Below are 17,631 nucleotides of genomic sequence, written 5' to 3'. Positions count from 1 at the left end.
AGAAAGCTTTGCAGGGAAATGAGATTTTTCCCCCAAAGTACGCGAGTCTGAGGAGCGCTGCACTTCTTTTAAATAGAGGCTTTGAGACCATCCAAGTCTTGTTATCTGTTGCTTTTGGACTTGATTTTAACCCACTCAAGCCCAGCAGGGTAACTGCTCTCTGGTGCCTTTATTGAAGTACTTCTGGCCACAGTTAAGGCTGGCTGCTGGGGGCTGTGCCTGCTGCCCTGCAGGAAGGCTTTCAGTGGGCTGCTCTGGCAGTGCCCAGCTGGCTTGTAACCGTGCCTTGCTTTGCATCCCTGCTTCCCCCTGGAGGTGAAAAGGGACTGGGTAAGTGCTGCCAGGGAGGCTCTGCCCTGCCTCCATTTCCATCCCCAGAGTTGGTTCCCCTGCAGTTCCTTGGGTTTGAACCCAACCGGGCTCAAATTAACAACCACAGCTCGTTATCAAAAGTAATTCACACACCCTGGACCGAGGTTTACTTTTGATGCTGCCTTTGGGCTCCCCCCTCAGCCCTCCCGTGTTTGTCCTGTGGTTCCAAAGGTGCCAGGGGGTGCCTTTCCTTGGAAATCAGCAGTTTGCAAGCTCAGTGTTAAGGTGAGGCTGACTGGTGACATCAATGCTGCTGCAGTGGAGCTGAGCTCCAGCTGGGAGCTTCCTGTCCCACAAATCAGTGTTCCTTGGAGTAACTGTGTTCTGACATGGGCAAATTGAGCATTCCCACACTGGAGCCCAAATTCTGACCCATGGCAGGTCTGTCTGTCATGCAGCAGGGCAGGAGGTGCCACCCAGAGCCCGGGGCTGGCTCCCAGCTCTGGTGTGGGAGCGGGCTGGAATCCTGGCTGGAATTGGGACTGCAGAGCTCATTCTGTCACAGGAGCTGGGGCTTTAACAGAGCTTGGGAATGATCTTTCCAAGGGTGTCAACTCTTCATCCTGGGCACAGATCCTGAGCCCTGGCTGGGGAAATCAGGGAGAAGGGTGGGCATTTCTTCAGGAAGGAAAAGGATTTGCCAGTCTGGGGAGAGCTCTGCTCTGCCTGACTCCTGGGGAAATCACCACTGGATCTGGTGCCATGGATTACAGAATTACTCTGGTTTTTAAATTCTCCCACTTTTAAATTATCTTACCCTTTCAATGTACTTTAAATTTCTTCTCTTGTAACTTTAGATTGATTTTAATCCTGGCTATAACTCAACCAAACTTCTGTGTGGGAACAGATACTCTTCCCTGAAACATCTATAACAAATTCTAAAGACAGTTTCTCATCAGTTTCCTTAGTTATTGATTGTAGGAGTTGGAATCAATCTTCTTTATGTGATCCACAGAACTAAGAAGTTGTCAGCTGTGGCTCTAAAGTACAGTTGAATAAATAAAAAACAACCTCCCACACACTGTAATTCACTATCCAGGTGTGCATTTAAAGGCTGATTGTATTTTGGAAAAAAATAATCTGGGATTGTTGTTGGGGCTTGTGGATGGTGGGGGTAAAAATATGAGGAAATTGGAACAAATTAGCTTTAAAAACGTTCAAAAGAATTTATTTAAAATTCCAGTACTGTACTGCAAAACCAGATGTGACTTGTATTTTATATGAAGAAGAAACCAGAGCTGATATGAATTATGAAGTTGAAATTATCCTTCAAAATGCCTTTTCATGAGTGTACTTAGAGAACCTAATTGGGTTGAATAAGCATAAATCTGAGTATCCTCAGAGGCAGTTTTAGAGTTATTGTAGCTTCAGACCCTCTCCTGAAGAGGCATTAATTGGATGGGTCTGAAACCTTTTGGTTGGGTTTTTTTTTTTCCCTTATGCCTGAAGATTCCCAGTGGTTTCTGTGTCTGTGGTTCACCTCAAGGATGCTTTTTTTAGAGCATCTCCACAACCCCGATTTGCCTTTTCAGTGCTGTGTGTTTCCTTTGTGTGTGGTGATTGCAGTTCCTGCCCCAGTGGGTCCAGCTGGGTGACTCTGATCGCTGTGTGGATGATTCAGCCTCGGGTGCTACAGCCCCTTTCTCCCAGACCCACCCTCAGCTGTGCCCTTCCCTCTCCCATCCTGCTGCTTTCCCATCTCTGCTGCAGTGGAAATTTTGCTCTGCACTGCAGGAGAAGCACATGGGAGCGGTCAAGCACAAAGTGCCTTTATTTCTGGATTGCCTTGGGCTGACAGGGACTGAGAGAGGAGGAGGACCCAAAACCGCAGGAATAATGGATCGGTTTGCAACCAAAAGGGGAGGGTGCATGCAAATTCCAGTGGGAGGCACTGAGTCAATAAATGGCCCGAGGCAGAGGAATTTGTCAGCAGCTCCTCTGAGGAGTCAGGGACAGGGATCCATCCATGCCCTGGGCTCATCCCAGCGTGGGCAGCAGGAAATGCATTGGGATTGTGCCCCTGGGCCCCAGCACAGGGAGGACGTGGAGCTGCTGGAGAGAGGCCAGAGGAGGCACCAGGATGAGCAGAGGGAGCCAGGCTGGGAGAGCTGGGAGGTGCTCACCTGGAGCAGAGAAGGATCCAGGGAGAAGCTCAGAGCCCCTTGCAGGGCCTAAAGGGGCTCCAGGAGAGCTGCAGAGGGACTGGGGACAAGGCATGGAGGGCCAGGAGCCAGGGAATGGCTTCCCAGTGCCAGAGGGCAGGGCTGGATGGGAGATTGGGCAGGAATTGTTCCCTGGAGGGTGGGCAGGCCCTGGCACAGGGTGCCCAGAGCAGCTGGGGGCTGCCCCTGGATCCCTGGCAGTGTCCAAGGCCAGGCTGGACATTGGGGCTGGGAGCAGCCTGGGACAGTAGGAGGTGATCCCTGCCATAGCAGGGGTAGAACAAGACAGGTTTCAGGGTCCCTTCTGACCCCAGCCATTCCATGATTCTGTGATTTTTAGCTTGGGAGAAAGAAAAAAGAAAAACTAATTGTCAAGCCCTCTTGCATTGCAAAAAGTTCATTACTGTGGAGGAGATGGGTTGTTTTCAGTAAAATTTCCATTTGCAGGGTGTATTTCTTAACTCTGTAACTTCCTCTGTCTGCAGGTGGATGAAAGCCAGACTGGAGAGCCAGGGTGGCTTGGTGGAGAGCTGAAGGGAAAACTGGATGGTTCCCTGCAAACTATGCAGAGAAAATTCCGGACAGTGAAGTTCCAGCCTCTGCCAAGCCAGCATCCGAGCCCTCTGCTGCTCCCAAAGTGTCCGTGCAGGAAACCTCCACCCCCCCTGGGAGCCCCTGCCCCTCCTGAGGGTCCTGCAGTGGCCAACAACTGGGCAGACTTCAGCTCCACGTAGGTTTGGGTGGCTGCTGAGCACTTCAGTGTGTGGAGTCCTTTGGAACTGTGCACTGAACACAGGAGCCAGAGTGCAAACTAAAAAAGACCTTCTTTGAAGTGAGAGATGCTTTCTGTAGGAATCAGTGGAAAATTGCTGCCCTGTGAGACTTGAGGCTGCTCCCATCACACCTGCCTGGGGACAGCAAGAGTGGGAGACATCCCCAAGTGAGGATGTGGGCATGGTGGAAATCCCAAGGTGTTCACTTCCATTGGAAACCACAGAATCCCGGACTGGTTGGGTTGGAAGGGACCTTAAAGCCCACCCAGTGCCACCCCCTGCCATGGGCAGGGACACCTCCCACTGTCCCAGGCTGCTCCCAAGCCCCAATGTCCAGCCTGGCCTTGGGCACTGCCAGGGATCCAGGGGCAGCCCCAGCTGCTCTGGGCACCCTGTGCAGGGCCTGCCCACCCTCCCAGGGAACAATTCCTGCCCAATATCTCACTTACATTTCCCCTCTTCCAGTGGGAACTCATTCTCCTTGCCCTGCCACTCCCATTCCTAATGAATAATCCCTCTCCAGCTTTCCTGGAGTCCCTTAAGATACTGGAGGCTCCTAAATCCCTTTCTCCTACATTAGTTGCCCCCAAGCCTTATCAAAGGCTTCCAACTTGCTTATGTATAATATGCTAATGGCAGAGAGAACATGAAAGGTGATTTAATTCCTGATCACAGCATTAGTAAGACTGATGGAATTCGAACTGGTGCCCTTCCCTGGATGTCCTAACTCAGTACACTGAGCACTTTTATCAACTGCAATTCCTTATCCTTTGGCCATGAAATCCATATTTATAAACTGATATATCAATAGGAGGCCCTGGCACAGGGTGCCCAGAGCAGCTGGGGGCTGCCCCTGGATCCCTGGCAGTGTCCAAGGCCAGGCTGGACATTGGGGCTTGGAGCAGCCTGGGACAGTGGGAGGTGTCCCTGCCCATGGCAGGGGTGGCACTGGGTGGGGCTTTGAGGTCCCTCCCCACCCAAACCATTCTGGGATTCTGTGTCTAAAGGAAAGAGATGTGAGAGGTCAAGTGATGTGCAGGTGGGAAGAGTTCAAACCAGTCTTGGAATGAATGATTAATTATTTTTCCACTGTGTGTAATGCAGCCTGCACTGCTTGAACTTCTGTTTGTTGGGACAAATTTCACAAATTTCACAGCTAAGAAATGAAATAAAAACCTGTCCTTCAGGGGCAAGGACAAGGAGCTCAGTTTGGTTTTCTTTGAAGATAAAGTTGTGGTTAACCAGTGTTTGATGGCACTGCTGTAACCTGGAGTCACGGTGCTCATGGATATTCATTGAAAAGTAATAATGTAGAATGTAGAAATATTTGTTCTGTGTGACGTTTTTTTCTTCCTACTATTAAAACCAGTAGGAATTACATCATGCTTTTCTTTTTTTTTTTTTTTTTTTCAGCTGGCCAACAAACACCAGTGAGAAACCAAGAGAGTGATAACTGGGATGCCTGGGCAGCTCAGCCATCCCTGACCGTGCCCAGCGCAGGGCAGCTCCGGCAGCGCTCGGCCCTTCACTCCTGCCACTGTCACAGGCTCATCCCCCTCCCCTGTCCTGGGCCAGGTGAGCTCCTGGGCTCACCCAAATGTTTTGAGCCAGCACAAAGGCTTGGAGAGTAAAGTGTGAACCTCAACTATGCATTAAAACACTCACCTGGGATAGGTGGGCTCTTCCAGGAGGGGGTGACAGGGAGAGTCCCCACCTGCAGAGCTGCCCCAGCCCTGGGCCCAGCACAGGGAGGACGTGGAGCTGCTGGAGAGAGGCCAGAGGGAGGCACCAGGATGAGCAGAGGGATGGAGCAGCTCTGCTGGGAGGAAAGGCTGTGAGAGCTGGGATTGTTCAGCCTGGAGAGGAGAAGCTTTGGGCTGAGCTCAGTGTGGCCTTGCAGGGCCTGAAGGAGCTGCAGGAAAGCTGGAGAGAGACAATTCCCAAGGGCTGGAGGGCCAGGAGCCAGGGAATGGCTTCCCAGTGCCAGAGGGTCAGGGCTGGATGGGAGATTGGGCAGGAATTGTTCCCTGGCAGGGTGGGCAGGCCCTGGCACAGGGTGCCCAGAGCAGCTGGGGGCTGCCCCTGGATCCCTGGCAGTGCCCAAGGCCAGGCTGGACATTGGGGCTTGGAGCAGCCTGGGACAGTGGGAGGTGCCCCTGCCATGGCAGGGGTGGGCACTGATGGGCTTTGAGGTCCCTTCCAACCTAGGCCATTCTATGGATCTTTGATCCAGTGGCAACATCTGGGGCAGGATTAACACAAAGCAGTTTCTGGTTTGCTGCTTCAGGATGGCTTTTTTAGATTTTGGTGGTCCAGTTTTGGGGTCACTTCCTTGGGCTTTCTTGACTCCATGACAACCTTCACTCCCAAGTGGGTTATGTGGTGAGGTGGAACAGCAGTGACAGAGCTTCACAGCTGAATTCTGTCCATCTGTTCAGAGCATTTCCTTTTCCTCAGTGGAACAACCAACTGTTCTTGGGAGCCTGTGTATTCTGGAAAGTCCTAAATATCTACCTCAGAGCAAAAGGGAAATCGGAATGTGCCATGAATAACATGCAGCAAAGCATCATTTTCCATAAAATGGACTCTTAAGTCCTGCCAAAGCAGCTTCACGAGAGTTTATTACATGTGTCTCTTAATTATAAAAGTAATTAATTCAATCTTGAATGATGTGTTAACAGACAAATGCAGGAGGACTGTAACAATTCTGGAATTACTCTGGAAGTTCAACTGATTGCTTTAGTTGAGAGAGAGTCTGTGTTTGTTGCTGTCTAAAGCAGCCTAAGAATATAATTCCTTAAGCAGCTTTCTGGATGAAAGGTGGAGCATGACTGACTCCTCTTTCTCTTTTTGAAGGGTGAAAAAGTGGAGGGGCTTCAAGCACAAGCTCTGTATCCTTGGAGAGCAAAAAAAGATAACCACCTGAACTTCAACAAGAACGATGTGATCACAGTGCTGGAGCAGCAGGAATGTGGTGGTTTGGGGAGGTGCAGGGACAGAAGGGCTGGGTTCCCCAAATCCTATGTGAAGCTCATTTCAGGCCCCATTAGGAAGTCAACGAGGTATTTTGTTTGCTTTTCCTGTCCTTTACTTCTCTACTGGGATGGAAGGAAATAGGAAGAGCCGCACACTTGAATTTCAAAGTTCTACCCTGTAAAAGGGCCCTTTCTTTTTTTTTATCTGGAGGGTTTTGACTTCCAATCCTGAAAATCTTTGTCAGCAATAAGAAAAACTGACCTCGGTTCTCCTTGGGTCTTGCCTCACCAACAAAAGATTAATTAACCTTCATAATTTTATGTGACTTTGAACTGAAAAATGAGTGTATTGGACTTTATGAAGTACAGCTGTGTAAGTCAGAGCTTCTCTCTCCCCAAAATTAAAAGGTACTCCTCAAATCTAAATCACTTCTCATTATTCTTGGAGGATGAAACATTTAAAATCTCATTTGATGTAATGTGAAGGCAACATTAGCATTAGGAATACAAATGAGAACAATTTCAGATCATTTTTTTTCCTGAGGAAAAAGAGGAGATGCAGAAAATTCTGTGTTTAAGGCAGTTGCTTAAACGTGACCATGACAGGATTCAAAACTTTATTTTGCACATTTACTGTCTCTTCTTTTAAAACCCAGGGAGTTCCTTGTGGGTGCACGTGCAGTTTTGAGTTTGAAATAGAATAATAATTTTTATCTGAAGAGATTGAATTTCTTAAATAAACCATTATTTTCTTCTAAAGCATGGATTCTGGTTCCTCAGAAAGTCCTGCTAGTCTGAAAAGAGTAGCAATCCCCAGCAGCCAAGGCAGCGATGTCAGGGGAAGGGTGAGTCCTGCATGGGAGCTTCTTACTCTGGCATTAAACACAAGAACTCTGCTTCATGCCAAAGTCAAGAATTCACACTGTGGTGTTCAAGTGGTGCTAAAATCCAAGTGCAAATCAGTTTGCCTCTAGAATAATTGGGGATTATTATTAGAGTAAGCATTTATGTGTGTTGTGAAGGAGTAATTTTCCCGTATCACAAAAGATAAGAAAATGTCCTTTTGTAGTTTGTACTTTCCCCATATTTCTTTTTTTTGCCGTTATTTTGGTAACATTTTCTGATCTGGAAGTGGGTTTTTACAGAGGGCCCAATAAGCCACATCTGTGCATGTGTTCATAATGTCAGTAAATGTCTCAATGTCCCCCCAAAGCTCATTTCCCGATGTTTCATTAAAGCTCTTAATTAAGGCAGTGACAGTCACTTGTAGAATATTTGGATCCTTATGGTCAGCTCCATTTTAAAGCTGGAGCCTGGGGCACAGGCACAGAATTATCAGATAATTTTCAGTCCTCTGAAGGGTTTTAAAAGGGGAATTCCTGGCTGTTGCCACCCTTCAGCTGGAGGGGAATGTCCTCACATGAGCTGCTTTAACTCTTAATCCTCTCCAGTGCAGAGTCAGCTAAAGGTTAATTAAATCACAGGCAGAGGAAATCAATTAATCTAAATGTAGGTTACAGGAACATTTGTGTATCCTCCCTACAGCACACCTGAAGTTTGTAACTGCAATTCCAGGTACAGTTTTAGGTACATTTACATTTAATTTGCCTCTGGCATGAGCACCACAGAAACTAAAAGGAGGGAACAGCAGAGAAAAGGGAGATAATCAATTATTTCAAAGTATACAATATTCCATAGACTCCCAGGTGGTTTGGGTTGGAAGGGACCTTAAAGATCACCTTGTTCTGGTTTTCCTCATATTTGAGGAGAAGGGGTTGTGGACATGCAGAGTCTTGTCACAGGTGGGATATCTCAGGTGTTGTGTTTGTATTAAAAAGGAACACAGCTTCTGTTTAAAACAATTCAGAAAAGCTGTGGTGTTGAGAAGTCATAAAGCAGGGATTGAACATCTTCTGTTGAGAGGATTGAAGAAGAGCTCGTGTGCAGAAGGTGATTTTTAAGCTGTGTGGACTTTGCATCCCAAACTCTGAAAATTCCACTCATCAGCACAATCCAGAAACCACTGGGAAACATGTTTAATATCTAAATGAATGATGTAGGTACATTTAATGATAATAGCAAATTATATATAAGACCCCCCTGAGGCAGCCTTTTGACAGATCCTGTTCGGTTCTGACAGATAGGATTTTATTCATTAAATATTGATGTTTCTATGAGTAATAAAGAATAAATTTGCCTTCTGCCTAGCCCCTGATATTGATGAGATTTTGTAGAGGCTCCCTGAGGGTTTCTCAGGAGTTTGCCATGTGCTGTATTTCCCTTTTCCAGAGTACATTGCCATGTACACCTACGAGAGCTCGGAGCAGGGAGACCTCACTTTCCAACAAGGTGACCTGATCCTGGTGACAAAGAAAGATGGTGACTGGTGGACGGGAACGCTGGGTGATAAATCAGGAGTTTTCCCATCTAATTATGTGAGACTCAAAGATTCTGAGGTAGAGAAATGTTTTCTTTGGGGTTGTAGTGGTAGCTGCAAGGCAGGGCATCGTAAGGGAAATAAAAATATGTTGCAGATTTCCTGACTGAGATTGGAAAGGAATAACAATGACAATAACACCAATAGTTGCATTTTAGAGCTTAGTATCATAAATAACTTGGGGGATCATCCATTAAAAGAATGCCTACATTAATAGTGCACTTGGCAGTTTTGTAGACACTGGTCAGAACAGCCGTGATTATTTTATTGCCCTGGTAAGTTCTTAATGACTGAGCTGGATCTTACTGCCATTATTAAAAAACCCCAAAAATCCAGAGAGTAATATTTCAGTCTATTCTATTTTTTTTCCTGTCATTTCTTGCAATCAAGGAAAACAAATTTTGCACCCAAACTTTGCTAACTACTGTAATTTATTTGACAGTTTTTGACTGAATAATGGAGGTTCTGTTTCATCTCTTTTTATCTTGAAATAATTCCATAGAACTCATCCCTTTGTTTTTTTTTTTTTTTTTGCTTTCTTTTTAGGCATTCTAAAGAGAGATGTTTTCTCATTTCTATGGCTTAAATGGATAATTTAATCTACTAGTAGGAATTAGTTTAGATTTAAGATTTGGGTACACAACTGATCTCTTGAGGAGAAGGATTCTGGTTTATATACCTAGACTAATGGAGGGTTAAAGGTAAATAAATAAAAATCAGTGGAATTTTGGAGAATGTGGATGGTAAATGCACAAGAACTCAGTGAAAGCCTCTGCAACACTGAGCCTGAGCAGAGTCACCCTTAAAACCATTCTGCTGTGGAAAAGCCAAAGGCTAAAACCTGCAGTGAAACCTGCAGCTGTAGGAAACCTTTGAAGAGGAAATCTCTGGAGTGTCAGGAAATTCCAGTAACATCCTCTGTGACAGGATTAAAAAACTTGTAGTTAGTGATGTTTAGTGTTGCAGCCCTTGGGAGAGCTGGGATTGGGGGCACTGTTGGCAAATCCTTGTGGAGAGCTCCGGTGTTCCATTGGGAGCCCCTTTTTCTCAGAGAGCTCACTTGGTGTTTCTGTGACCTCAGCTTGTCTGGGGCTGCACCAGCTCATTGCACTTTGCCCAAAAGTGCTCCAAGTGCCCTTTTTGCTGGTGAAAATCCCACCTTCAGCTCAAATCTTGATGAGAGAGGGAGGAAAAAGCACAGAGCTGATGGAGCCTCACTCCTGGGATGTTGTTTTCATCCCAGGGTTTCCTGTGCCTGCAGGACATGGAGCCTGGCTCCAAGTGGGTAATTGGGTTTTGCTCTCCAGCCTGGTCCCCAGAGCCAGTTTTTGCAGAAGATTTCACAGTCCTGGCTCTCTGGTCACTCAGATGTGCTGCTGTGCTTGGACAGCTGCCTGGGGTGGAAAATGTTCTGAAAAGAGAAATAATTTAATGTGTTCTGCACTATTGACAGGCCTAAAGAAAAGCAGGGGTGATCTTTCAGCAGCAAGGATAGAGTTTCTAGAAATGACTCAAAATCTCAATGGTTTCTACAGCAGAAGAATTTTTAATTTTGTTCTTCTGTGCCAGGCTGTGCCCATTCACCTCAGGGTGCTAAAGAAAACCATTCCCTGTTCCTTCAGCTTATTAAAAAGGAGGAAAAGTCTTTGTTCTTCGAAGGAACAATGGCACAATGCTCCATTCTCAGGGTTTTTTCTGAGGGTCAGGTGGATGGAATACAGAGTGAAACAGGGTTTTATTCTGGACACTGGTGAGAATTCCCTTTGGGGGGACAGAGCTCATGGAGGGCTTGGAAACACAACATTTCAAACACATCTCTGGTTAGAAAATTTTGCATAAAAGTTGAGACAATAATCCCTGAATGGATCAAGGCAGGGGTTTGAAGGGTCCTGCTGTACAACACAGTTGCCAAGCTTGCTGGGGTTTATTAAACTGACAAAGCAAATTCTGCTGTGCTGGTCCAGGAGACTTCATCCCTTGTCACAAAATCCCCTCAGATGTTAGTGAGTGTCCCAGATGTGCAGGGGGAGATAGAACAGGGTCTGTCCTCACTGCTTCCTCAGCAGAAGGAATAGGAAATGCTTCTTCCCATCTCCTGAGTGGGGCCAGAAATTGAGAGCATCCTAAATGCATTATTTATGAATTTAGTTATTTATTGATGTACTGTAGGACTTCTCCATGTATTTCTTCTGCTTTTTCACTGAGGAGCCAGAGAATCCTCAAACACAATTCAGACTCAGTCTGGTCAAGGTGATTTTGAAGTTTCTATTTTAAAATCATCTCTCTGTGTTTCACAGTAGAAGATGATGTCCCAGCCTGTTTGATCTGTGCATGTGCTTCTAATCCAGCAGCATGGATGGTGACCAAGGGGTATCCGGGAGGAGGGTGTTCTCTGAAGGTCCAGTCACTTGTTCTTTCCTGGGGAGGGCAGAGGGTGTTCCTCTGCCAGAAACACTTCCAGAGCAGAAGGAATTCCTGGTATCACCCCATCAGTCCTGTTGGTTCCCCCCGTTTCATCCCCCTCTGTGGGGCTGTCGGGACCATCTGCCCTCGTCCCCAGACCTGCACTGGGATTTGCATCTGGTCCCTGTGTGGGGCTTCCCGGGTCCCTGCTCTGTGAACACAGCTCACAGTGTGGGAGGGGAGGCTGGAAAACTGAGGATAATCAAATGAATCCAGGGAGGAGAGGAAGATTTGCTGCTCTTGTGGGGTAAACTGTAATAATCTGACAGTGACAGGAAAAGGAGCACTGAGACATCAAGGCAAGCTGAAGGATGTGTCTAATAATTGTTTTTATAGGTGACTCAAAACCCACACATGGGTTTGAATGGCCCTTTTCTCTCAGCCATTGAGCTGTTCTTTAGTTACTCCTCAGTTTAGTTTCTGCCAGAATCCCCAAGTTTTCAAAACATCAGCTGATAGGGAGAATATGGAGGAGGAAACGGTACTTTTCCACAGGGGAGTTAGGATTCTGTGGAAACCTTCAGGTCATTTGATGTTGGCACCAAGTTTGTAAGGAGGATCCTGAAGGTGAAGGGTGAGGTTGAGGGAGGTGGAAATGTTGAAGGCAAGAGGACATTTGTGGTTCCTCAAACATTTCTGGCCCCAGTACAGCTTAGATTTAAGTCTCTGTTAGCCACCTCAGACCTCTTTAGTGCAGGACATAAAACTGTCAGTGGCCTGGGAGGAAACTGCAGGAGTTATTGAGGGGGCAGGAACTGATCCTCAGGTTTTGCTGGATTTCTTGTGGCTGTTCAAAGGCTTTGCTTGCCAATCCCTTGGCCTGGGTGCTGATGTTCATCCCTCATCTCACCTGTCAGGATACAGGGAGTTTGCAATCCAGCTAGTTGAAGGGATGAAAACTTGTTTTTGTTGTTTTAGCTCACCTTGACAGAATTCCCATTCTATAGATACATGGATTTGCAATTCAAATGGGATAGACTTTGGAATTACAAATGGGAGAGACTTTGCTATTTGCAGCCCATGAAAGGAATAAAAGTCTGCACTTCTGCTATTAACAAATCATCCACTTCATGCTTGGTATTTATTCCCAGATTATTGCCATCTAAAATATTAAGGATTCCTGTAAGAACAGAATTTCATGTGAGTTTTGACTCCCATGCTTGTTGAGTGTGTTGAATGAAGCTTTATAAATAATTTTCATGTACTGTAGAAAGGAACCTGAGTGCTAAACTTGCATCTTGTTCTCCATTTCAAGGCTCCAGGAGCAGCTGGGAAAACGGGAAGCTTAGGGAAGAAACCTGGTGAGTCAAATTATTGTGACAGCACCTTCTCTCTGTTCTTAAGTGTTTCATTCAATGGCAACAACACCTTTTTCATGAAAATAAAGTCTGTTTGCTCTTGGTCATCTTGGAGTAGTTTGCACTGATGAAAACCATTACAAAATAACTGGAATAAATGCAGTTAATAAATAGTGTAACAGTAAATAAAAGAATTCATCCTCTCTAATCATTCCAGCGTGTCATCACTAAATAACATGTAGCTAGAGAATAAAACCTGCTTGTTCAAAATGAATGTAATGTTGGATTGCTCAGCAGAACAGTGGGAAGCCATTCCCTGTGTCCTGTCCCTCCATTCCTTGTCACAAGTCCCTCTCCAGCTCTCCCGGAGCCCCTTTAAGCACTGGAAGGGGTTCTCAGGTCTTCAGTACTTCAAAAACCACAATTTAAAAAGCCCTTCATGGAATGAAGAATGGAACCCATTTCTGGGTTGTTTTATTTTAACCTTTTTTTTTTTTTTTTTTTTTTGAATGCTTTTCTCTTAACTTTCTGCTTTTCTGTGACCTACAAGAGCTGAGTGTGAAACTTGTCATTTGTAACTGGAACTTGTTTAACACACAGTCCCCAGTAAAGCTCCTTTATGCTGCTGGGTGGGGGAGGAGGATGTTGGATACCCAAAGCCTTGTAAACCACATTTTGTAGACAAAAATGAGACATTTCTTGTTCTGAGAGAGATACAAAGTGTAAGGTTTTTGCTCTTCCACTGTGACCTACTGAACATTGTAACTGCTGTGGTAGCAAGGGAGGGTTTCCTGGTTTTCACAAATTCCCACCATTCCTTTATTTGTTCATTTTGTCTCCTCAGTGGCTCTGGTGTGGGGGATTAATGGGGTTCTGTGGAAATTCTGCAACTGCAGGGAGCTTGCAGCCTTTTCAGCAGCAGAGCTGTGTTCCCTGCCCAACAAATCCTTGGCTTTGCCCAGGACAGACTCTGCTCCTGGTTTTTCTCTGCTTAAACCTTTCACTCTCCTGGCAGCACCTGCTGTATTTTACTTAGAAATTCCTTCTTCTACTTTCTGCTTTCACAGCTAAGAAGCCTGGAGAGGGACTTGGGACAAGGGCTAGAGGGCCAGGAGCCAGGGAATGGCTTCCCAGTGCCAGAGGGCAGGGCTGGATGGGAGATTGGGCAGGAATTGTTCCCTGGGAGGGTGGGCAGGCCCTGGCAACAGGGTGCCCAGAGCAGCTGGGGCTGCCCCTGGATCCCTGGCAGTGCCCAAGGCCAGGCTTGGACATTGGGGCTGGGAGCAGCCTGGGACAGTGGGAGGTGTCCCTGCCATGGCAGGGGTGGCACTGGAGGGGCTTTGAGGTTCCTTCCAACCCAGGCCATTCCATGATTCCATGAATTTGTATGCTAATCCCAGATCCAGGTTTAAAGCACCTTTATAACTCAGCTCCAGGCCTTTCCATCACCTGCTGGCTCCCCCTGTCCCTGCCTCTCCCTGCTGACAGATCCCAAGGGCGGTTCTGCCATAGTTGATCCCTGTGCCATTGAGGAGTGGATTGCTCTTCCTCCCTCTGTTCCTCATCCTCCTCATGCTGCTCATTTGTATCTCAAATGCTTCTCTGATAATTTTTAATTTTCCTAAGGGTCCTTTCCTTCTAAATTTCAAGTCAATCATTTCCATGTTGGTCTTCAACTCTCTTTGTATCTTCCCTGCACCAAACCTTCCCTCATTTCCCAACCTTCCAGGGTTTATGGATTCCTCTGCCTCCAGCTGCCTTTGGAATGAATCCCTAAGGGATGAGTTACTGCCCTGGATTCCACAGGGAAGGTTCAGCAGCACCAACACCCCTCCGTGTGTGTTGAACGTGTCCTCCTCACCCTGCACATGGTTTGGTGACAGGGCTAAGCCTGGCTTTGGGAGGACACCAAAATTCCTGCAGCTCCTGTCAGTTCCAATTGGATCGAAACAGGGGTTAACTCTGTGAGACTTTGTGGGGAGCAAAATTATCCCTGCCTTTCCACAATCTCTGTAAAGGAGAGTGAACTCCACCATCTACTTTGGGAAATTCCCTGGAATTGGGAGCTCCCAGTTCCTCTGTGTCCCCTCGTGCTGGGAGGGGACCAAACAAAGCACCTGCTCAGTGAGAACCTCCAGGGAATAGAGATTTCCACATAAATCCTGTTTGCTGCATTTGGAAAACATTCCTTTTTGGGTCAGGTGGTGAAAACTTTTCTGCCAGCCCTAATTTGTGCCTCTTGGTGCAACTTCATTATCTTGTCATTGATGGTTCTCCTCTTCTTAGGGAGTCAGTCCAAAGATGTATTTATTGGAAAACACTGGATTTTAAGAGCTGTACAGTTATTATTACTGTTATTGTTGTTATTATTCTGTATTTCAAACATTTTTGGTCTCCTACCGTAGAGCTCCTCTGGTTTCTTATTTATTTATTCCTGTAGTACTCTGAACCTCTCATTTGTTTTACAACTACCTCATATATTCATGGAAATACATAAATCCATGACAATTTTATGGAAAAAAACCCCCACAGTGTTGTAGCAGAATAATGATGGATAAAAAATGTTCAGGTTTTTTTCAAATTAATCTTCTTTTTCTCCTCTGCTTCAACAGAAATTGCCCAAGTTATTGCCTCTTACACAGCAACGGGCCCAGAACAGCTGACTCTTGCTCCTGGCCAGTTGATTCTCATCAGAAAGAAGAATCCAGGTGGTTGGTGGGAAGGAGAGCTCCAAGTTAGTTCCTTTTTCTTTCCTAGTCAAATTCCACGTCAAGAAAATTCTTTCCTTTCTAGTGGTTCAAATTGCTGAATGTGTCAATGATAAATAAATTTGCCAGCGTTCTGCAGCCCAGCAGTTCCCAAGAAAGCATCTTTCCAAGGATGCACACAGCCCTTGCCATCCCTGCATTTGGGATTAGCTGGGAGGCAGGAGAGCAGCGGGAGCCATCAGCCAGGTGGGAAATCCCTGGGGTGTTTCCCTGGAGAACCCTCAGCAAGGAGGGGAGTTTAGGGCTTGGTTTGGCTGCTTTGGATCCTCCCAGGTGTTTTTAAGAGTAGAACTTGACAATTTGGTCCTGCTGAAGGAGGTTCTGTGTGGTTTGGGGGTTTTAGCAGGAGATAGGAGATGGGAAAACACCATTGATTTATTGGTGCAGTGCAGATCTCAGACTAATTCAGTTATTTTTTCCACTTTGTGCCTGCCCTTTTTGCCTTTCTTTGTGATATTTTTTTTTCATCTTTTGTGGAGAAATCCTCTTCCAGGATTCCTTTGGGTTTTGCTCTCACTAACCTTGATGCTGTTGGTAGCTTTTAGCTTTAAAGAGTCTCCATTAATTGTATTTTAAGACAGAAAAGAAACTTCTCTGGGCAAGAGCTGCCAGAGTTATCACTGAGCAGCTGCTGTGAGGCTCTGAAACAATCAAATTCTGGTTGTGTAAATACTCCCACGTAACTTTGAATACTTTAATGTCTTACATGTGGTTTTACAATTGGGATTTATTTCATTAGCAATCCCATTTCTGTTCTTTTTATTCTCCTGTTCCACACTTGGGGGTCAGAGTGAGGGGAAAATAAGGCAGATGTTTTAAGCATTACATTGCTGGTCTAATGCAGGACTGAAAAATATCTTAAAATAAATGATCTAAATACACTTTAGATCAAGTGTTTTCTTTTTTAGTAAAGATTTAGACAGGGAAGAAAGTAGTTAAAGAACAGTTAATCCATTAGATGATTTTTTTCACCAAAGTTAACATTAATCTGTTTTTAAAAGGCAAAATTCTTCCTGCCCAAAATGCCAACCTTATTCTAACATAAGCAGAGAATAAACAGTTAAAATCATTCTTGATATAGATTTAGAAACTGGGATTCAAAGTTTTGGAAGAACCTTCCTTACTGTAAGGAATTTTTATGGATTTGATTTGCAATGGACATTGGATTTGGGGAAATAACAGGATGAAGTTTCCTGCTTTGGTGACACAAGGGATTGAAGGGCTTGGATATGGTTCTGTAAAAGAAAATAGGGAATTTGGATTCTTAATCTCTGTTTAAACTGTCACAATCTGGGGATCTATTCAGATGTAATTCTTTACATCATGAACAAGCATTTCATTAGAAATATTAATAAGATTGTGTGTTAATATTACAGTATTCAACTAGTGCCACAAAAATAGCTGAGCTTTTCCTCATAAAATCCCCTTTCCTGTCCTAAGATAGCCTGTTAGTTGAAATCCTGGCTGCCTTGCCCTGCCCAAGGCTCCGGGCTGTGAGCAGCGCGGTGTCTCCGCAGGCCCGCGGGAAGAAGCGCCAGATCGGCTGGTTCCCGGCCAACTACGTGAAACTGCTGAGCCCAGGCACCAGCAAGAGCACCCCCACCGAGCTGCCCAAGGCTGCAGCACCCTCAGGTGAGCCCTGGCTGCACCTGGGGCCCGGTCCCTGGGTCCCTGTGCCTGTGCTGCGCCCTCAGCTGGGAGGGCTTGGCTGTTCCAGAGCCTCTGGGCTGTTCCTGCATCCCCCAAACCATCCCATCCCCACACTGACTGTGGGACAGGAGCTCTGGGCTGTTCCTCCATCCCCCAAACCATCCCATCCCCACACTGACTGTGGGACAGGAGCTCTGGGCTGTTCCTCCATCCCCCAAACCATCCCATCCCCACACTGACTGTGGGACAGGAGCTCTGGGATGTTCCTCCATCCCCCCCAAACCATCCCATCCCCACACTGACTGTGGGACAGGAGCTCTGGGCTGTTCCTCCATCCCCAAACCATCCCATCCCCACACTGACTGTGGGACAGGAGCTCTGGGCTGTTCCTCCATCCCCCAAACCATCCCATCCTGTCACTGACTGTGGGACAGGAGCTCTGGGCTGTTCCTGCATCCCCCAAACCATCCCATCCCCACACTGACTGTGGGACAGGAGCCTCTGGGCTGTTCCTGCATCCCCCAACCATCCCATCCCCACACTGACTGTGGGACAGGAGCTCTGGGCTGTTCCTGCATCCCCCAAACCATCCCATCCTGTCACTGACTGTGGGACAGGAGCTCTGGGCTGTTCCTCCATCCCCCAAACCATCCCATCCCCACACTGACTGTGGGACAGGAGCTCTGGGATGTTCCTCCATCCCCCAAACCATCCCATCCCACACTGACTGTGG

At 46.4% G+C, this 17,631-nt stretch overlaps 1 protein-coding gene across 1 annotated transcript in view; it reads left to right on the top strand.

The window, feature by feature from the left end:
• LOC116440409 (intersectin-1-like) overlaps nucleotides 1-17,631 on the top strand; it is a 53,211-nt gene that overhangs the window by 11,713 nt on the left and 23,867 nt on the right. Inside the window, 15 exon segments of the mRNA XM_032101155.1 lie at nucleotides 3,020-3,065; nucleotides 3,068-3,195; nucleotides 3,197-3,264; nucleotides 4,721-4,748; nucleotides 4,750-4,830; nucleotides 4,832-4,882; nucleotides 6,164-6,272; nucleotides 6,275-6,315; nucleotides 6,317-6,369; nucleotides 7,043-7,091; nucleotides 7,093-7,126; nucleotides 8,572-8,738; nucleotides 12,438-12,483; nucleotides 15,093-15,214; nucleotides 16,766-16,880. Of these exon segments, the coding sequence (XP_031957046.1) occupies nucleotides 3,020-3,065; nucleotides 3,068-3,195; nucleotides 3,197-3,264; nucleotides 4,721-4,748; nucleotides 4,750-4,830; nucleotides 4,832-4,882; nucleotides 6,164-6,272; nucleotides 6,275-6,315; nucleotides 6,317-6,369; nucleotides 7,043-7,091; nucleotides 7,093-7,126; nucleotides 8,572-8,738; nucleotides 12,438-12,483; nucleotides 15,093-15,214; nucleotides 16,766-16,880 (1,138 nt within the window).

This window comes from Corvus moneduloides, chromosome 2 (assembly GCF_009650955.1).
Source record: "Corvus moneduloides isolate bCorMon1 chromosome 2, bCorMon1.pri, whole genome shotgun sequence".
In the NCBI taxonomy this organism is placed as follows: Eukaryota; Metazoa; Chordata; class Aves; order Passeriformes; family Corvidae; genus Corvus; species Corvus moneduloides.
Note: the sequence above shows the minus strand (reverse complement) of the source record. Positions and strands in the feature narration are given on the sequence as shown.